This window comes from Astyanax mexicanus, chromosome 8, assembly GCF_023375975.1.
Source record: "Astyanax mexicanus isolate ESR-SI-001 chromosome 8, AstMex3_surface, whole genome shotgun sequence".
Lineage (NCBI taxonomy): Eukaryota > Metazoa > Chordata > Actinopteri > Characiformes > Acestrorhamphidae > Astyanax > Astyanax mexicanus.
Genome location: NC_064415.1, coordinates 11,053,948 through 11,076,581, shown reverse-complemented (window position 1 = coordinate 11,076,581; position 22,634 = coordinate 11,053,948). Strand labels below are relative to the sequence as shown.

The 22,634-nt window shown below is 37.1% G+C and overlaps 1 protein-coding gene across 1 annotated transcript in view; it reads left to right on the top strand.

Moving 5' to 3' along the window:
* The window catches only part of LOC103025815 (histamine H3 receptor), a 39,164-nt gene that overhangs the window by 9,111 nt on the left and 7,419 nt on the right, over positions 1–22,634 (top strand). The window contains exon 2 of the mRNA XM_007254607.4: positions 1,777–1,943. Coding sequence (XP_007254669.3) covers positions 1,777–1,943 — 167 coding nt within the window. The remainder of the gene's footprint in view (positions 1–1,776; positions 1,944–22,634) is intronic.

Sequence of the window (22,634 nt, the reverse complement as noted above, 5' to 3'; positions counted from 1 at the left end):
AGAACTTACAGTCCATTGCGTTAAACACAATGTTACACATTACTGTTGGATGGAATGTGTGAGGTAACATGACACCCACACAAGCTTCTTATGACAACTTACTCAAATACAGGTGCATCTCCAAACCATCACTGATTGGTGGAAACTTCACACTAGACCTCGAGCAGTTTGGACTGTGTGTCTCTCCACTCTTCCTCCAGACTCTGCTCCCTTGATTTACAAATGAAAAGTCAAATTTACTGATGATCAGTGATGGTTTGGAGAGACATGTCATCTGCTGGTGTTGATCCACTGTGTTTTATTATCAAGTCTAAAGTCAGTGCAGTTTTGTTTTCCCACAAAATCTTACAGCACTTCATGCTTCCCTCTGCTGCTGACAACTTTTATGGAGATGCGGATTTCATTTTCCAGCAGGACTTGGCACACTGCCCAAATTTCCTAAAGTACCAGTTGGTCTTACATAATATTCTGAGACACTGATTTTTGGGTTTTCATTGACTGTGTGAGACATAATCATCAACAATATATTTCAATAATTCTTGATTTTTAGTTTACTACATAATTGGAACAGACAAAGTGTCCCTTACACTGTGTGAAAATTTCTTGATGAACGGACCAATAGTAACTCTTCAAAATGACCTGAAATGAACTCTTTTTACACTGACTTCCATTGAACGTTTACTAGGTTTTTCCTCTCTTATCTTCAAATACAGTTGCTGTTTTGAAGATAAGTGTTTTTCATTGGACAGTTTTACATTTTGAGCTCAATGACTAAAATAAAGTAATTTTTCAATGATATTCAAATTTTTTTTAATGCATTTTTCTGTTGAAGGGCATTTGTAAGGGTACATGACACCTACACAGTTGTCTTATGACAACTGACATAAAGGTTTATTTAAAAAAGTGTCAGTGGTTTAATAGTATACCTGTTTTAATATAGGGTTAATGAAGTAGGCTTATGAATGGCTCCTTTCAGTAACATTTAGTTTCCAACTAAAGTGTACTGTATTTTTCTTTCTGTTTCCCATCCATAAATCATGGCACGATTATAATTTTACAGCAGAGCATTTGATCTCATACTGAAATCTGGCTGTGAGACTCTTGAGACCTCATTTATGGGAAATGACTGTTCTTACTTTCTCTAAATCTGAACAAAATGTAGACTGGATCAAATGTAGTCTGAACTTATAACAGAAACTTCGTGAAAAGATCTCATACTCCTCATCTCCTGATTTCTTTAGGCAGCTGTAGAAACAGAGAGTGTGTAGAGTACACTCTAAGAAATATAAGTACAGATTTGTACTTAAAAGAGTACAAAGCTTGTCGCTGGGGCTGTACCTTATATTGAGGTACAAAAAAGTACCTTTCCATGAAAGTCCTTTTTTGTACCCATGGTTTTTGTGCCAGTAAAGATTATAAAGATTATAAACATTATCATCAACTAAATATGGCTCAAAAACTTGATGATACAAAATTGACTGGCTTTCAAATAAAAAATGTGCAATTAAAATATATATTGTTAATTAGTACAGTGATACAGAATACTGAATGTACCTTTTGTTTGGTTAAATGGTACAAATTTGTACTTATTGCTGTTAAAAATTACTTTGTACTTCAGAGGGAACAAATCTGACCCTGTAAAGACCAATATTGTACCTTGGAGGGTACAATTATGAAGAGTGTACCTTTGAGTACAAAAAAGTACTCATATCGTACCTCTGTTTTTTAGAGTGTATGTTGTTGAATTAATTTGGTTGTTATTATTTTTTCCCACAGGGGCGTTCTGTATTCCAGTGTATTTGCCCTACATTCTGACAGGCAAATGGATGCTGGGGCGAGGGCTGTGTAAACTGTGGCTGGTAATGGACTACCTGCTCTGCACTGCTTCCGTCTTCAACATCGTCCTGATCAGCTACGATCGCTTCCTCTCCGTCACGCGGGCGGTAAGTCACTGTACGACTTTCCTATGCTGTCATTTATGGGTCTGAATAATAAGTCTGGCTAACACTTTGTTTTACAGTGCTGTTGTTACACCGTAATAAACAATGTAATTAATCACAGCTGACTAATTGATAAATATATATTTATTAATAAAGAGCAGATACATGGTTTGGGCTAGGTTATGCACCAATCCATCTTTTTTTTTAGTTATGATACCAATACTGATTAGAGTTGGTTCTTGGGAATAACTTTCTATAACAATACAATACAGTAGAATTCAATATGTTGCAATATATTGTAATACTGTATTTAAGGTATTATTATCGGATCAACACTGTCTTTTTGTGGGTGTGGTTTAAAAGCAACACAAAATTAACCTTTGTTAGTAAACTTATAATGGAAAAAAATATATACATCTATTTGAAAATCTACACAGTAGTTAGTTGCGCAATACAATGCAATATTAGTATTTTCTAACACCCCTTAGACTAATACATAAACTTTGCATATAAGTAGATCGATACACGATCCAATTTTGATCACTTTACACTTTACTTTGTAACACATACCATTACAAATGAACACATAAATATACATCTCTGGAAAAAAAATAAGAGACCACTTAAAAATGATGAGTTTCTTTGATTTTCCCAAATTGAAAATTTCTGGTATATATAATCAAGAGGAAGATGTACAGTATGATCACAAGCCATCAAACCCTCAAGCTGAACTGCTTGAATTTTTGCACCAGGACTAAAAGCAGAAAGTTATCCAAAAGCAGTGTGTAAGACTGGTGGAGGAGAACATGCCAAGATGCATGAACACTGTGATTAAAAAACAGGGTTAATCCACCAAATATTGATTTCTGAACTCTTAAAACTAAAGCATTATTTGAGGTCTGAAAGATCTTTTACTTTTTTTCTCATTTCTGCTCTAAATAAATGCTCTCAATGACAATATGTTTGTTTGGAATTTTTGTAGAAATGTCTGTAGTTTATACAATAAAACAACAATGTTCTTTTTACTCAAACATCTACCTTTAAATAGCAAAATTAGAGAAACTGATTCAGAAACTGAATTCAGTGGTCTCTTATTTTTTTTCCAGAGCTATATATCGTTACTCTGAACCCTGGTTATTAAATCTAATATAGCAGATTTTTAGCTGCCTATCAGGTTCTGAGGGCATCAGGTTCAGTGAATGGACCAATCCCATTTATCAACCTGATGATCTTATAGCCGATATAGCTAATTTTGTTAAAACATGAATTTCTAGTTTGGAACATAGCAATAAAACTTGTTACATAATATAATGTCCTATACAAAAGAAAAGAAAACATAAGAATTATAGTCTCCCTTTTTTAATTGCTTTAGTATGACATTTGTAGGGCTGAACAGACCAGTCCAAGAGAATAATTTCCACTTGTTGCCATTAGAGAACTGAGAATGTTTTGTTTTGTTGGCCTTGTGTCATATTAGGTTAGTGATAAACACTGTTAGTGTGCTGTTAGTGACATTTCATGAGCCAGATTCCTAATAAGGGAATTACAGTACTTTAAGGTGCTCCTGTTGTTAATATGTGCACTCATCTTGTATAATCTCCATAGAAAAAACACTGTTAATAGAATGGAAAGCTCTGGTCACCATGCCCAGTGCCAAATGTGAGCAAGGAGGGTATAAAGCCCATCGGCATTGAGCTTTAGAGCAGTGGAACTGTTAGAGCTCCATCCAGTACCTTCGTAATCCTGAACTAATAGTCCAGTATTAATAGATGACCTCATAAATGCTGGATGAACATCATGAACATGCACATTAGCAGTGTTTTGGGTGCTGTTATTATCTTGTTCACACTCAGCACCTGGAGCAGATAGCTTCAACACCTGAGTTAGACCACAGCTAGAGTTCACTTGAAACAAATCCCAGACCACCAATTTCAGCAGGACCAGAGATTGGTACTCTGGACAACCCCCCGGGCTCGAAAATTGCTTTTTCTATTGATTAAATGAAGCAAATTGAGCAAATGATTTAGAGAATCTGGAGAAATCCCTGTGCACAATGGACAAGAACAATAGCTAGCATTGGATGCTAGTGATATTTTGGAACTGAGGCTGCACTGCATTAAAAACAGGTGTGATTCTGTACTGAAAATCACTGCATGGGCTCAGAAACACTTCTAGAATTCAATATATGTGAACCATTGCATGTTTACCATGCAATCCACAAACGCAGGTTAAAGATTGCAAAAAAGAAAAGCCATGTCGACACAAACTTACAAGCCATCTTCTCTGAAAATGAACCAGTCATGCAACCTTACACATGGCACCTGGAACAAATAGCTTATACACACCTGTAGTGGACCAGTGGCCACAGTCTGCATGAAATAAACCACAGACCATCATTTCAGAAGGAAGTCCAGAAGAAATGATTCAAAGGAAAAGTTTCACAGAAAATAAAAAAAATCCCTGTGCTTAAGGGATAAGGGAAGTGGTCAATATGGGTTGCTGGTGATCTTTGGGCCCTCAGGTGGCACTGCATTGAAAACAGGCATAGTTTTGTACTGTAAATCACTGCATGGTCTCAGGCTAGTGTGAAAATGCCCACAGAAATAAGACATGTTTCATCCTAATGGTGCTTGTGTGTATCCACACTGCATCTAAAATGATGGTACAGTATTTACCCTAATAGCACGTAGCATTTATCCTCCATGCAACGGTGGGCACTGAACCCTAGCCCCCATATAATGATTATTCTGTACTAGTATCATAAAATTTCACCCCTGATACATGCAGAAATACCATCATCATGACTAAAACATGATTAAACGACTGTGCCGCTCTGCTGTGTTGGTATGCAGCAGGTCCAGCTCTGAGAGCCGGCAGCTCCATGGCCACCACACGCTTCTTCTCCTCCACTCAGAGTGATCAACCGAGGCACTTAACACATTAATCATGCAATCTGCGTGCAGAGAAGAGCTGAGGGGCCTCGTGAATTCACCCCTATTCAACAAGTGACAGGGACAGCTGTAATCAGTGGCATCCAGTCAACAGCCTCATATTTACCATACAGCTCGGACAATGAGGGCTGATACGGCATCAGCGGTTTTGTGTTCGGTGCATTAGAATAAGAATAGTGGGCACTTTGTAATATCAGCACTCTTACTCTCTCGCTGTGGGGTAGATAATACATACATTTACTGGCTCAGAAGCTTTTAGATACTTTCAGTCTCATCACATGCAGACACTTAGGCACTCAGGGCGGGGCGATGTAATGGCTGTACTGATATATCACGATATTATAATGCTGGCATATTGTAAAACTGATTTTTTTAGATTTAGCCATATTTTTAGTAACTTATTTAATAGATAATGAGCATTACATCAATGATATACATCAATTTATCAATCAGTAATATTGTGTAATATTAGTAATATTATATTATGAACAATGCCCTTTTAGTTTTTGACCAAAATTTGATTTTTTTTTTCTTTATTCATTTTGTTTCTGGAAAAAAATATATAATGCACTGACCAATAGAAATGCTGCACCGTTGATATAACTTTATGATCTTATATGTATGGTTTGTATTAAACGTTACTCGTATTAAATATGAGTATCATGCCTCTATTTTATTCTATATGTACCCTGTACTGTGGCCTTGAAGTTTAGAATTAAATATTTAAATAATAATAATAATAATAAATATAATAATAATAATAATACATATTTAGATGATCATATGTGGGAAACACCTTTCATCTAAAAACAGTAGAAGTGTAGAAGAGCTCAGCCCAACCATTCAACCTTTAAATAAATGTTGATTCAATGTCAGAATTTTAACATTAACCAATGACAATTTAAATAGAGTTTAAATAGAGGTTGTTTTAAGGTTGTTTTTAAAAATCAACTTAAAAAAATATAATGCAACCAATACAATTAACATTTATTCAATGTTATTTTGCCATCATGGGCTATTAAGACATAATAATTTTTTTTTATCAAATGCACTAAATGCATTAAATAGCACCTATATAATTGTCCCCCTTTTTTATATCTGATATATTTATATATTAAAAGCTACAGAAACAAAATGGAAACATATAGCCCTATTGTGTCCAGTTTAAAGTTGTATAAAATAATAATGTAATGTTTACCAATGAAGAGATTTTACTGTACAAAAAATGGCAGCAAGACTTTGATTTTAGATATTTTGGTGAACAAATATTTGAGGTGCAAAATACAGCTTTGAAAAAAATGAAGAGACCACTTCAATTTCTGAATCTTTTTTTTTCTGGTTTTGCTATTTATATGTCTATGTTTGAGTAAAATGAACATTGTTTTATTCTATAAACTACTGACAACCTTTATCCCAAATTCAAATTATTTGCAGAAAATGAGAAATGACTTAGATAACAAAAAAAAATCCAGAGCTTTTAGACCTCAAATAATGTAAAGAAAACAAGTTCATATTCATAAAGTTTTAAGAGTTCAGAAATCAATATTTGGTGGAAAAACCCTGGTTTTTAATCAGAGTTTTTATGCATCTTGGCATTTTCTCCTCCACCAATCTTATACACTGCTTTTGGATAACTTTATGCCTTTACTCCTGGTGCAAAAATTCAAGCAGTTCAGCTTGGTTTGATGGCTTGTGATCATCCATCTTCCTCTTGATTATATTCCAGAGGTTTTCAATTTGGTAAAATCAAAGTAACTCTTCATTTTTAAGTGGTATCTTATTTTTTCCAGAGCTGTATACAGTATACGTAGAAATAAATCAGATTAGTTCATTTTTCATGTAGAAAAGTAAAATGTCTTGTTATCAGATCATGTACAAGTTGAATAATTGCAATTTGCAGTTCTGCAGTTTATTTGGTGCATGAAATTTACCTACAGAGATGGATCACACATAGGCATCTTTACTGTTTTGTAGCAGAAGAAAGTTTTAGAATGTTTTAGAATGTTTTAGAAAAGCCAAGAGGACCATATGGACACACAGATGGAGTGTGGCCTCCAACTTTAACCTCTAACCACAAGTATACACACTAGTGACCACACACACAGTGACATATAATGAGTACACAAGCCAGAGGCTGCATGGTGCTGCTGTGCCCACAGTGCAGTGTGGGTTAAAGGCTTCGCTCAAGGGCCCAGCAGTGGCAGCTTGTGGAATCTGTGCATCGAACCCACAACCCTGCCATCCATAGCCTGGTGCTCTAACCCCTTTTCCAGTGAGATTAATGAGCTACATTAAATGAATAATGAGAAAATATTGTGTTAAATTATATTATGTTCATTTTAGGAGCACTGATATAATAAACAGATACAGGGGTTGGACAATGAAGCTTTCATGGCTAAATTGGAGCAGCCTGGTGGCCAATCTTCATTAATTGCACTAATTAATTGCATTAATTGTCTTTGTGATGTATCAAGAGCCACGGTATCCAGGGTAATGTCAGCATACCACCAAGAAGGACCAACCACATCCAACAGGATTAACTGTGGACACTGTAAGAGGAAGCTGTCTGAATGGGGTGTTCCGGTGCTAACTCGGATTGTATCCAAAAAACATAAAACCACGGCTGATCAAATCACGGCAGAATTCAATGTGCACCTCAACTCTCCTGTTTCCCCCAGAACTGTCCGTCACCACAATAAATTATTGTGGTCTAAAACCAGGTGTTTCAGTTTCATTGTCCAACGCCTGTAGATGTTATTATTTAAAATCACATTTACTCTTCATATTATCCTCATTTCACCCTGTTCTTCAATACTCAGGCCTGATCATTGAAGAACGGGGTGAGACGAGGATAATAATAAAGTATGGAGAGAAACAGATGCAGGACTACAGTGTCCTATATGATCAGTGGAGCTGAAAAATGGATAATAGGTGTAGGAACAGGAGGTTAATTTAGGTGAGAGACTGATTGCGAGGCCTCGTGTTTGTACAGTAATTATGTTTTTACAGCACTGATGCTGTAAAGTCTCAGGTCAGTCAGTTCAGAAGCACAACAGCAGTATTTATAAAAACAGAGTCCTTATTTCTCATGTATTCTCTTCAGTTCTGGGAAATGAAGATGATATAAGCAGAGGTTTCTGTTTGGTATGAAATCTCTTTCAACATGTCACCTGCCCTGAACCCCATACCAGGAAGAATACCAGGAATAAAACTGGACAGAAACAAGGCTGCCCCTAAGGCAGACAGACAAACATACAGGTAGGCAGACATGCAGATAGACAGACAGGAAGGCAGAGAGATACACAGGCAGGCAGACATCGAGAGACATCAAGAAAGATTCACTGTAAGGGAGACAGACAGACAGGCAGCTTGACAAATAGGCAAAAAGAGACAGGCAGACCAGTTTACAGACAGGTAGACAGACTGTGAGGCCAACATATAGGCAAACAGAGATGGTAGGTAGGTAGGTAGATAGATAGATAGATAGACAGATAGACAGACAGACAGACAGACAGACAGACAGACAGATAGAATAATCTGTACAACTGTTATACATCTTTACCAATGTGTTCTTCACTATTAGTCACACAGCTATCACAAGGGTTGTTAATATGTAATTATACAGTTATTAGAGACACTTGGGACAAGCAACATAATTACACACATTCATATATTTAAATACAAACACACACCGCAGAGACATAATATATGGAGTGCAAAATATCATCAGAAATATCTGCAGAATTATCAAAAAACAAATAATTTCTATTGCTGAATATATTAGGTGCATCCCTGTGATGTATTTTGGGTTATTTTTTAAAGTAAATGTAAATTCTAGTAAATATATACTAGTATGTACAAGTACACACAAGTGCAATCTTCAGCAGCCAATTCTTAATTAACTACTGAAAACATTGTTAATATAGAGCAGGGGTATTTAATTAGAATTCAGTATGGTCCAGTTAGAGAAAAATTCGACAGGCCAAGGTCCGGACCGATTTTTAACTTGTTATGATTTAGTGCGATATATCCTGTAAGGTTGTTTGAACTATTATGAAAATCAGCCCCCTGGCCAGATTTTGTTAACATTCCTCACCTGTCTCTCTCTTGCGCTCGGCATGACTTTAGTTTCCATCCGTTCTCGTTTTTCCGCACGTTCTTGGGCTCCTTATAAAGGCGTTTTTTCACGGCCGCGTCCCAATTCAACAGCCGGAGCAGTGGGATCGCGACCCTGAAACACTGGTTTGATCCCGCCTGAGGAGGGGTGCGTTTCTTTTTTCCTTACCGCATCTGCACAGATCTGATTGGCAGAGGAGAGCGTTTGGTGATCTTCCACCACACGTGATTGGTCTGTGATTTTACTGTGCCGCAAAGCGTGTATACAATTAAATACGTCTCAGTAGGTTTGGGTCCGCATTGGACAACGTTTGGGTCCGGACCTTGACCGCGGTCCGCCTATTATTGACCTCTGATATAGAGTATCGGTGTATCCAAAGTGAAATAGTGCTCTTTAATTAACAGGCAGATTTCTTATATATAATTCACCCTCTGTTTCCTTTCACTTTCTTATCATGTGACGTGTGTAATGTTTACTCTCAGCCACTCAGGGTCGTGTCAGGACACAGTATAAGAAAGGTGTGGAGGATTATTGGCTGTTGTTGAGTATTTCAGTGCACACCTCACTTCACTTCTCTCCTCTTTTATAAAACATTAATTTCCAAAAGTTCTCTCAGTTCTGACTTCTTTAGAGTCTTTACTGCTGTTAATAATTATGCAGTAATTCTCAGTTCTCATCAGGAATGTTCCAGGGAAGCGCGGTGAGGGTAGGGGACGGTACAGGGAAGCGTTTAGATTTCAGTTTACTAAACACTGAATCTCTGTGTAGGGGAGGAACAGGAAGACTCCGGGGGGAAGAGTGCAGACGTGAGTTTGATTGTGAGCTGCGGGAGATAAAGTGATTGTTATGCATGAATGGAAATCATTTTGATAACTGGAGGATAGGGTACAGACGAGTGGAGGGGGATATAAGTAAAGTTACTGCCTGGGTTGTTCTAGTTGTAATGGAATAATATATTCTTGGGGAATGTGGAAGTGGAGGAGGTGGGTGAAGTGGGCTTTCCATTCTTTAGAAGAGTTTTGACCTTATTACAGGAGATTATCATTATATTATGCACTGATTTCTGCCAGAAATGTTTCACACTACACACAGTTTTACAGTTTTAGTAGACGTCAATGTACAGCTCTGGAAAAAATTAAGAGATCACTTCAGTTTCTGAATCAGTTTCTCTGATTTCGCTATTTATAGGTATATGTTTGAGTAAAATGAACATTCTTGTTTTATTCTATAAACTACAGACAATATTCCTCAACATTTCTCAACAATCCCAAATAAAAATTGTCATTTAGAGCATTTATTAGCAGAAAATGAGAAACGTCTGCAGAGCTTTCAGACCTCAAATAATTCAAAGAAAACAAATTCATATTCATGAAGTTTTAAGGGTTAAGAAATCAGTATTTGGTGGAATAACCCCAGTTTTCATGCATCTTGGCATGTTCTCCTCCACCAGTCTTACACACTGCTTTTGGATAACTTTATGCCTTTACTCCTGGTGCAAAAATTCCTCAAAATCCATCTTGATTATATTCCAGAGGTTTTTAATTTGAAAAATTAAAGAAACTCAGCATTTTTAGGTGGTCTCATTTATTTTTCCAGAGCTGTATATATTGGAAACTATTTTATAGAAGAAAAGGTTTCTTTTACAGACAAATGTTGTAGATACTATGAAATTAAAGGAGCAGCATGGCAAATTTATTTTACAGTCTCAAACAACATAATTCAGTGGCAGTTTACTGAGTCTGCCAAATACTACCAGGAGTACAACTGTGTTGTGTCTATTATTCAAACAAAATTAACCGCATGTGTGGAAAGCTGTGCACCTCAGTCCAGCACAGTTTTGCAGCGCAGATTTTTTAAGTTACAGCTGAATTCACGTTTTAATCCCAGAAAAACACTTTTACTTACCATTTAAAAATCAAACAACATGCCTGATTAAAGCAAAGGGCCGATTCCTGTTGTTCCAATATAGTGCAGCCCTACTTTCATCTCCAAATATTGTTTAAATGAATGTTAAATGTGCATATGCTTAAATATGTTTAAAAAAGACAATGGTTTTCTTACACTGTATAATATTGTCTTTAGTAGATGTAGTTTACATTCAACGTGTTATTTAAGGACATAAAAATGCTAAATACATAAACATAGTCCATAAGAAATATTGGAAATAGAGAAATTGTTCGGTCCACAGGATGTGAAATAAGGCTGCAGCTATTGATTATTTTAGTAATCGAGTACTCTACTGAAAAATTGGTTTGATTAATCAAGTATTTGGATAAAACATATTTGCTTGCTTAAAAAGCAATTAAAAAGTACACAAGAGAAAACAAGAAATTTCACTTAATAATGAATGACCAATTGGTTTAATTTTTTAATTCACAACATACATTTCCACATTGCAAACCCAAATAGAAATAAATAAAACACAAAATAGACATAAATACCACAAGTAATAATTTAATAATTAATAATTTAATAAATTATGTAAAAAAAATAAAAATAAACTAAATTATTTCAACATTTCTTTTAAGTATTAAATATAGGGATAGTAAAAATAATAGAGGCATAAACATGGATTGGATAAGCTCGCTGCATTCTTTTCCCACAAAGTCAGTGGATTCTCCTTCTTGGACAGGGGGTGTTTTCAGAAATACTTCAAGACCTGTGAAATAACTGTGACAAAGTATTAAAAATGTTTTTTTTTGTTTATTTATATTTTACACTACTCAGATCTAATTAATTTTATATTACCCGGACTGTGTATCGTTTCTGTTTCGGATCACCTCTGATACTGCCTGCCTCGTGTATGACCTCTGGACTGCCTCACTATCCTGTAAAGGTTTTTACCTCCAAGTATCTGTTTACTGGTGTTATTTACTGCTATTATCTCTGTTTATACCCTGTGGGTTTTTAATAAAATCCTTAACTGGTTCTGCGAGTGTCTGTATTCTGTACACAGGAAATTTGGCGGTGTTAAATCAACACTGTTAGTGTTAAATCAACACTGTTCGTGTTAAATTAACACTGAGAGTGTAAAGTTTAACACTAATATGTGTTGATTTAACACTAACAGTGTTGATTTAACACTGCCAAATTTCCTGTGTACCCCACCATGACAGAATGTGCGGCACAGGTATGTGTGTGAGCTGTCCTTTTATACTGCAGGTAATAATCAGTATTCGGGACTTCCTGGCCGGGGCAGGTGAGGTGTCATGTGATCGGCAGTGTTTGTGATGTCAGCAGGTGGTGCATTCTGGGTATTGTAGTTGTCTAACTGCGAACCTCCGTTGAAGCAAAGTGTGGAAGGAGAGGGAGTGCCTACAACACCAGACGTGACAGCCAGAGTAACTTTAGCTCAGCCTTACTTTAACATGTATTTGTTTATCTCCACAGCGCTGTGTTTACTGATTACATAAAGCCTGTATTAAGTCTAGAACTGGTCTCCGTTGTAATAAACTAACCACACACATTAGACAGTATTAATAATACTCCACAGCGCTGTCATTCTGTAATTAAGATACACTGATGGTAATCTTATTGATTTGTTATAAGTAAATTTGACCTGCTCTCTCCACTCCAAAAACCTCCGTCTTCTCCACCTGCGTCCTGTGCGTGGGTGACGTAACGCTAAGCGCTTTTCACATCAAAAGTCCGCGCTAAATTACGTGCTTTGAGTTTTAAAATTAGTTAAACGATTTCTCGATCAATTTTTTTAATCAAGTAACTCGATTTTTACTCAAGTAATCGTTTCACTCCTAATGTGAACTAAGACTAGTGTTAAACTAAACTGCAGAGTAAATGAAGAATCTTATCTGGAAGTGTTGTGTTAACCTGGGTCTAAGAAACCATTGTGTCAAGAACCATCAAAACTATTTTGGAAACAGTGACACTTATAAAATTTAAATAGTTCAGTAATAAAATTGAAAGTGACGCAGCACAGAAACTATAAGTGTATAAGTCAAGATACAAACCAGCGTGATTGATGAGTTTTTGGGCATCATTTGCAGAAGCCTGTATGTGTCTGAATGGATAAATGAAAGTTCTGCATGTTTAATGTTTGGTGATGGACACAATGGTTCAGAACACTGTCTAGTTGTGTTTATTGCACTGTCAACCAGCACAGCTATCATATAATGCTTTAAAGGTGCAGATAGTGAAGGACAGCTCAGATTAATGACCTGTCCAGCCCAGTCTCCGGGCCCCGGTTCCTCAGAGTCGGAATGATGGAGTGAAATAGACAGAAGAGAGTAGATAAGGGGTAAATGCCCTACATCTCCAGGCATTTACAGAGAGCTGCAGAAGCATGTCAAGTGATTTCCTTCTCAAACTTCTTAATTAGGTGTTTTATGAAGATGTCTGGCTGTCTGATGGAGGTAGCTTTTTTTTTTTGAAGAATATTTTTCAGTTTTCACAAAAAAAATCCTTTAGGTTTATTTTGTATTTTTGGTCACTTTAAAAAAGTGTTTGTTGAAAAAAGTATTTGAAGGGTCCACTTCTTACTACAAAAGAAAGTAATTTGAGTTTTTGAATGATTTTTAATTACTACTTGAAACAAAGATTAATTACTTTTTGTGAAGAAAGCTATTTTTCTCAGATCTCAGTGAACTGGAAGCCATTCAGAACAGAGTAGTGATCGAGGGCGCTAGAGCCGAATCCAAGAAAAGCCCAAGACACCTCAAGTTCTTTTAATATTCGAGCCAAAGCCACGACTGAAACCAGATCAGGATGCAAAGAATATAATGCTTTATAATGTGTAAAGTTTGTCCTGAATACACTACCAGTGTATTGTTCATAAATAGTAGTTATTTTGACAGGCTTAGCTACACTGTTCTGTATCTCTCAGCTTGTCCAGAAATGCATGTGTAAAGTGTGTCCTAAATAACTAGTTGGGGTTAGATTTTGCAAATCCTAAATGCACTCTACTTTACATTTTAGCTTATAAAGGAGGGAGGAAGCCTTGACGAGCTTAGCTACAGTGTTCTGTGTCTCTCAGCTTGTCCAGAAATGCATGTGGAGAAAATCTGATTCATGGGTAGAAGCAGCACAGGTGCAAGGTCCCCAAATGTACATATTGATACCAATTAGAGTTGAATAATACAAACGTCCTCCTAGATACACTCTACTTTAGTCTGTAGCTTTAAATGCTGGAAAGGAGGCAGATAATATGATGCATGGCTACAAGTGCCAAAAGTTTTAAGGTCTAAAAGTTGATAATCATGACATGTTGGCCAGACAACCTCTCCGAGTCGATTATTTTTTGGCACGAACTGTCTTAAATCAGGTAATATTACTCTACTACCCCAGTCCAGATATTAGATACACAGTTATTTACCTCTCAGCTTGTCCAGAAATGCATGTGTAAAGGGTGTCCTGTAGTGGTAGAATTACAGGCTGAATTGCACACAGCCTACTGACTACTGACCACTCCCAGATAAACTCCACTTTAAATTTTAGCTAATTAAGGGGGGAGGGGGCTTAGTGTAAACTAAAAATGAAAATGGTGAAACAGAAATAGTTTAGTTCGTATCTCGTTGTAAAAGCATCTTTGTTAGTTATGGGAGCATCAGGGTAAGAAAAGAGGCGGCTTAAGTGATGCACCCATCATGCCTACTGCCTACAGTACAAGCCTGTGGGGGCGGGGCTATGACCTGGGGTTGCTGCAGTAGGTCAGGTCTAGGTTCAGTAACTTTATGTGCCCAAAGAATGAGGTCAGCTGACTACCTGAATGGGGTGGCACAGTGGTTTAGTGGTTAGCATGTTTGCCTCCCAGCGCTTGGGTCCTGGGTTCAAGTCCCTAGCTGGGTGCAGTTTCTTCCATAGTCCAAAAACCGCGAATATTATAAACTACCCTACATTTATGCTTTTATACTGCTGCAGTAGACTACTGTTGCTGTGTAGGTTGATTGCACTACAACCCACAGATAGTTTACATGTATTTTTTCCCTTAAACGATCAGATTGGTCTGTGTAGTAAATCAAAATACAGATATAACTTAATGAATATTAAATACACCACATTAAGAAGTACTATTAACACAGAGAAGTATGAATTATCCAATCAAAACATGCTAATGCTATGCAGTGAAGTAGGCACACTCCACCATCATCCCACCACAACAGTGAGCGGCTTCATGTGAATGTGTTATCCAAGTGGTCCGCCCACTGATCTAATGGACTGTCCCTGTTGATGCAGAAATATAAATGAAGCATGTTCTTGATGGAGTGTTCCACAGCTTCAAAGCTCTCGTAGAAGATCTGTCTATCTGAGCAGACGGCCTGGGCACCCCGACAACGCCTGCTTTTGTTTTGTCCTTCATCCAATACACACTCATACACACACACTCATAGACACACACACAAACACACAAACACTTAACATCAGAGCATGCGAATCCAAACCACACAGGCATAATCTCAGCCTTTAATCTGGCACTATGTGCTATTTGATCTTACAAACTCTGCCTTTGTCCGTTCCACTCTACTTTAGATTGTAGCTTCAAAGGGGGGGAAAAGAGGCCGAGTGCAAACGGAAAACAGCAGAACGCGCCACACAGCAAGCTTCTGGGTGCTAGTTTTAATGTTATTGTGAGGTGGAATATCTGTTAAATGAGTGCAAATGAGGGAGGGAGCAAAGCAAACTGTGGGAAAATCTGTAAAAATTGGGTTGGAGCACCAAAAGGTCCAAAATTTGATTAGTAAAGAGTGGAGTTGGACTGTGATATTACTCTACTGCCCCAGTCCACATATTTACTACATTGTTCTGCATCTCTCAGCTTGTCCAGAAATGCATGTGTAAAGTGTGTCCTGAATACACTACCAGTGTATTTTCCTTAAATAATGTATTATAAATTATCTTGACAGGCTTAGCTACACTCTTCTGTGTCTCTCAGCTTGTCCACAAATGCATGTGTAAAGTGTGTCCTTTAGTGCTGGAATTTTAGTCTGAATTGTATATCCAGACTGCAGTGGGAGCCAATAAGCAAGAAATACCAATTCCACACAATTCTGTTTTGTACCTATTGATACCAATTGAGGTTAAATATTTCAAAAGTCCCAGATACACTCTACTTTATTTTGTAGCTTTAAATGCTGAAAAGAAGGCGAACAATATGATTCATGGCTACAAATGGCAAACGTTGAAGGTCTTAAAGTTGACTACTAAGAAGTTTTTCATGACATGTTGACCAGAAACCTCTTTGGGTTGACGATTTTTATGATATAATATTACTTTTTAGCCTCAGTTCACATATTCGCTTCACAGTTCTGAATCTCTCAGCTTGTCCAGAAATGCATGTGTAAAATGTGTCCTGAATACACTAACAGTGTATTGTCCATAAATAATATATTATAAATTATCTTGACGGGCTCAGCTACACTGTTCTGTATCTCTCAGCTTGCCCAAAAAGGCATGTGTAAAGTGTATCCTTTAGTGCCTGAACTTAAGTCTGGTTTGTACAGACTGTAGTGGGAGCCAATTATATAATATTACATTACAGCCTTAGTTTACATATTCGCTACACTGTTCTTTATCGCGAAGCTTGTCCAGAAAGGCATGTGAAAAGGGTGTCCTGTAGTGGTAGAATCACAGCCTGAATTCCCTACTGACTACTGTATTTTAGATTTTAGCTTATAAAATGGCATAGAGCAATTTTTATGTGTTAGTTTTAAGGTTTTTATGAGGTGGATTTCCTGTTTAATGAGTGCAAATGAGGGAGGAGTACGAAACATTGTAGGGAAAATCTGATTCATGGGTACGAGCAGCAAAGCTCCAAGGTCCCCAAGTTGACCATTAAAGAGTCTTGCATGACATTTAGGACCTAAATCTCTTGCTGGTTGACACTTTTTGCCATGAACTTGGCTTTTCTGAGAAAGTTACTGAAGTAGATCATCCTCCCCTCAAGTTATAAATGAAAACTGAGCCTCGGGAATGGAGGGTATCAGCTTCTAAGGTTATAAAACTTAAGAAATAAATGTTTCAGTGTATTTCTGAAAAAGTTATGGTTCCAGGAGAGCAGCGCATTTCTTGAGAGATTAATTACGACTCACAAACAGTCTTTTCTTATTCTCCCTATTTCCTCCAGATCCCTGTGCAGTATCAGTCATTTATTCCATTCCGATAACATGAACACTTCCAGTGCTCTGCACATTCAGAAACTTCAGAAAATGCCAGAAACTTCCAGAAAACTTGAGAAACGCCAATAATAGCTGGTGTGAGATCAGCCTTTAAGAACAAACTAAATCAACAAGTCATGATGGCAGTAAACTCAGCATTAGAATGCTTCAAATGTAAGATATCATTGCTTTAAGCTACTCATTAATCCAATCCCTCTGAGAATAGATCTGTGGATATTAAGTGTCCCTGAGCTGCCATTATAAACAGCTAGAGGAGGATGTCTGCACGGCCAAGTTTCTCGCTAAAAGACACGTTTAACTCGGAGAAAGTGCTGAAACATATTTACCGCTGGTGAAACAACTGAAATATGACGTTATTTGCCGAGAACCTTCAGTTGACTCAGTTTATGAAAACACGAGATAGAGATTATCCCCAATTTGGGGGTAAATAGTTTTGATATCAAGATTTAAGGTCGTTCTATTTTTAAACCTGAATTGTTCAAGCCAAAGAAAATCGAGTCACCTGACGTTCAAATCAGATACATGTAGAGTGCTGCCCAAAAGTCTCAGCCTTCAATTACAGTATTTAATTTCCCAATCAAATTGATTATTATGTACAACTGATGCAATTTTATCCGCATAAAAGGCAAAAACATATATTTAGCAGAATGCGAATATGAATATAATAAATATAATATCAGATGTTTAAGTGCCACCCTTTATGTTATTAAAGCTCTATTACAGCATGTTATTCATTTTAAGAAACTCTTTTTCAGTAACTGCAGAAAATTCTGATTTTGTCAGTAATCTAATCAGTGTGTTTACACAAACTTGGGGAATCAGATAAAAAAAAAAATCCAGATTTACATGAGATAATAATTAGATTTTTACTTTGCATAAAGCCAATAATTTTACAGAAGCTCTTGACAAATCTGTACAATATTCTGTACAATAAGGACTTTCTTTACTGGCTTTAAGTGTATGCAGTGCTGTCCTTGGAAAATTGGGACGAATATGTTACCTCTAGTTCTGAAAACCACTATTTATTTTTACTAATTTTACTTTTTTTTTTTTTTTTTTTTTTTACTTAATCTTGTTTTATTTACTTTGCATGTAATCTAAATGTAATCTTATCAAAAAATTAAATCCTGTGCGTAATGTCCATTTTGACTGAATATTCACCATTATATACATTATAGTATGTGCAGGTCGATCTACAGTATAGCGCACCGGTCAATTGTGGATCGTGCAGCTTGATTTAGAGATGTGTCCTGTGTTTTTGGTATGGTGAGAGTGCATAGAATACGCTTTGTGTAGCTCGAAACACACAAAAGGCATGTACTAATTCTCTTAATTAAGCAAGGGTGTGTTTTGGGCGTGACATGAAACAAACCAATCAGTGTGACACTTGCCATTCCCTTAAAGAGTCAGGTGCCTCTGACTTTGGTGTGTTCGTATCTTAACAGCGCGGTGCTTTTGTGCGTCTCAGCAGAGGATACTGACCTGCACGTTCATGCTGTGAAGATACACCAGCAACTAATTTGAGGGCAATGTTATTTTATTCCTTATTCTGTTTATTGTTGAGGTAAAAGTCGGATTGACATGCTCCTGCATGCCTAACATAGAATTGGATGATTGTTGACTGTTGTCATGGTTTTAATCAGTCAGTGGCGCACATGTATTTTCCGCCTCCATGATAGAAACATGCCAGAACTTTAATTCAACACACCTCACTTCCAGACCACCACACCCATTAGTGTAGATTTATTCCTAAAGACAGACGCTATTTTAATGGCGAGGGCTCAAGGCATCAAAATAGATTTTTGACGGAGTGTAGGATAGCAAAGAGCATTGTAAAGCACCTTTCTCAGAGTGTATGATAAGGACCCTATGTGCTAAACAACACACAGTACATTTCAGCTGAGTGTTGTTTATTCATTTAATTATCAACCAGAAGATTGATCCAGGACATTATCTTGCTCTGTAGCAGCTCCAACATTCATGCTTTAAAATCAGTTGTGAATCCATTAAAAATACCCAATTTCAGGAAATAATACAATTTACAAGCCAAAATCTAATAATATTGCTTTAGAAAAAACAGCCCCAGGGGTTGACACAGCTGATGCAGTTATGTTAGACTTTTAAGATTAACATTGATAACTAATAGATCTGCTTTATTCTTCCATATTTCAGTTTTACTGTGGAATATGCTTTTCAATGTGCTGTGAAATCAGAGCCAAGTGTGTCATGACCCTGAATAATTATGCTGCAGGCACTGGTTCAGAATGTGGCAGGTTCCTAACACTTCAGTATATTACACACTGTTTTACCAGCTTAGATCTGGATACACAGCGCTGTAAACCTACAATTAGACTGAATTCAAATAAATTAAGTCTGTTTTATATCAAATTAGATATTTCCAAACATTATTTAACCACACTACATTTCCACTACATTCATTGAACTCTGGTTCCAATCACTTCCATGGCAAAAGGTGTATAAAAGCAGCAGCCGAAGTTACAAGAAAAAGTATGTAAACCCTTTGGGATTAATTGGATTTCTGCATAAATTGGTCATTAAATGTGTTAAATTAAATTAAATCTGATCTTCATCTAAGTCACAACAATAGACAAACACAGTCTGCTTAAACTAATACCACACAAAAAGATATGTTTGCATGGTTTTATTGAACACAACATTCACAGTGCAGGGTGGGAAAAAGTATGTAAACCTTTGTATTTAATAACTGGTTGACCTTTCTTTGGCAGCAAAAAACAGATCATACCTGTACAACAGTCAGGAGGAGTTTTTAACCATTCCTCTTCACAAAACTGTTTCAGATCAGCTATAATGTTCTTGGGATATCTGGTGTAAATATCTCTCTTGAGGTCATGATGCCACAGCATCTCAATTGGGTCCAGGAGGTCAGGACTCTCCAGAAGGCCCAGTATTTTCTTCTGTTGAATATATTCGGTTGTTGATATACTTCTATGTTTTGGGTCATTGTCCTGTTGCCTCATCCATCCTCTGTTGAGCTTCAGTTGGCGGACAGATGGTCTTAAGTTTTTCTGCAAAATGTATTGGTAAACTTGGGAATTCATTTTTCCATTGATGACGTCAATTCACCCAGGCCCTGAGGCAGCAAAGCAGCCCCAAACCATGATGCCCCCTCCACCATGTTTCACAGTTGGGATGAGGTTTTGATGATGGAATCCCAAAGGGTTCACATCCTTTTTCTTGCAACTGTAAGAATGCAGACTGCTTCTACAAGCATCAGTGAAAGAATGGGTCTCAGGCTCTCAGGAGCTCAGTGAACTCCAGCACTGTGGTACCCTGATAGGATGCAGCACCTGTACAACAGGTCCATTGGTAAAATTTCACTACTCACTACTAAATATTCCACAGCCAACTGTCAGTGATATTATAACACCGTGGAAGAGACTGAGAACGACAGCGACTCTGTGCTCTGTCAGTGTAAAATAACAGAGTGGAGTCAGTGGATCCCGAGGAGTATAGTGCACCACCATAGAGGAACCAACTTTCTGTAGAGAGACTGTGTGTAGAGAGACTCATGGAATGGAGAGTTTCCATGGCCGAGCAGCCAAAATCAATCCAAACCTCACAAATCAACCTATAATAATTGAGTTTCTATCTGTTACCACTGGCAGCTTCTTTTCCATTGGCTTCTGGCACCAGCTATTTGCATACACTCATCGTCAGTGTTCCAGACTACCCAGTTTTTACAGCTTTTTAGACCAAAAAAGTAAAAAAGTGAAGCAAGATCCTGTAAAATGCAATAATGTGAAAGTGTGTGACCCCTTTAAACAGGTAGTAACTGGTAATTAGATAGGATGGGTGAAGGGTAAGCACAATCCCAGCCACCTGGCAATTTATCTGATCAGACCAGGAAAGTGTGCCCAGGATATATTTAGGTGAAACGGCAATAAATGAGCAGATAATACAGTGACAAAATGTACTTTTTTTCTATTTTTAATTGCTTTACTGACCCGTAAATCAAATATAAGAACCACATTATTTTATTATTTTATATATGAATAAATAAAATAAAATGTAAGAGGAAATTATTAGTAAGGTCAGCTGCACTGTCCAAAGCCATCTGTCCTCCCTCTCAAGCTGACCTTATTTTTTTTACATCAAGAACATGCCATCCTCAAGCCATAGAAAGTGTGACTGGGGACATGGACTTTCATTCCAAAATAATTCCTTATCTGGTTAAAAGAAAATCAAAAACCAAGGTACCAGTCACTTGGGAATTACTGGATAGTGGGTTTGGCTGGGACTTCAAACATTGTCATAAACATCAGATAAGGTAAAAAAAAAAAACAAACAAAAAAAAACTTTTGGTATCACTTTGTTTAGATGGTGTTATAGTTGCAGTCACATCTAAAAGGGTACCCTGATAGCAAATAGACATTCAATCGATTTTAAATTCATATTGTGTTTTCAATGTTAAAAAAATATCTTAATTTAAACCTTTAATAACCTTGATTTATAGTTGATTTTTGGTACCAACAAAACCAAAAAAAAAAAAAATCAGCATTCCTTTGCTTTATGAGTATAGTTAAAGTTAGGGTTTGGGTTAGGGTTATGTGTAGGATTATACTGTTCCCCATTTGAACTTGGATGTTGGAATTTACTATTTTCAAGTATGAAATTTGAACTGGAACCGTCATACAAGTCAGAATTCCTGCTCAGAAAGTCAAAAGAGCCATACCAACCTTGAGTTCAGAAAACAAAATGGCTGCCCTGCAGATAAATAGAAGTAAAAGCAGTGGTCTTATACAGTTTGTTATCACTTCTATCTATCTGTGTGTCATTAAATCAGCTGTACACATGATACTGTCCAACTTCTATCATGGGACATGTTTCTTTTGTGTATGGATCCTCAAAATACCAAATAATACCGAATTTCTAACAATGCTAATTTTGGACAATGCTAAAAATAATAACCTGGATCAGAAAGTTGGGACATATTTTGTCTGGATTTATAAAAAAAAAACTCATTAATGATTGACAAACCAGTTTTGGTAACTTTATACTGTACAATTATCTACAAGTTTAACTGGAACATCATCAAGTCTGGTGTTACATCATTTCCAGCTTCAGTGCTGGACTTCTGAGGTGAATTTAATGCAGCATTACATTCAATAGAGAATCAGTTCCATTCATCCTTATTTCATTTTAGTTGCAGTAAATGGACATCAACTGTAGTCTCTCTCCCCTCCATCACGGACATTTACACCACCCGCAGCATCCGCAAAGCAACCAGCATTGTGAATGACCCCACTCATCCCTCACACGAACTGTTCTCCCTCCTGCCTTCGGGAAGAAGGTACCGCAGCATCCGGTCCAGCACGACCAGATTCTGCAACAGCTTCTACCCCCAAGCCATCAGACTCCTCAACTGCAGAGACTGAACTGATGTTTTTTCTGTACATGCACACACACTCTTACCCCACTTACCCCAGAAAATGGAAAGCACTAAAAACCCTACTAC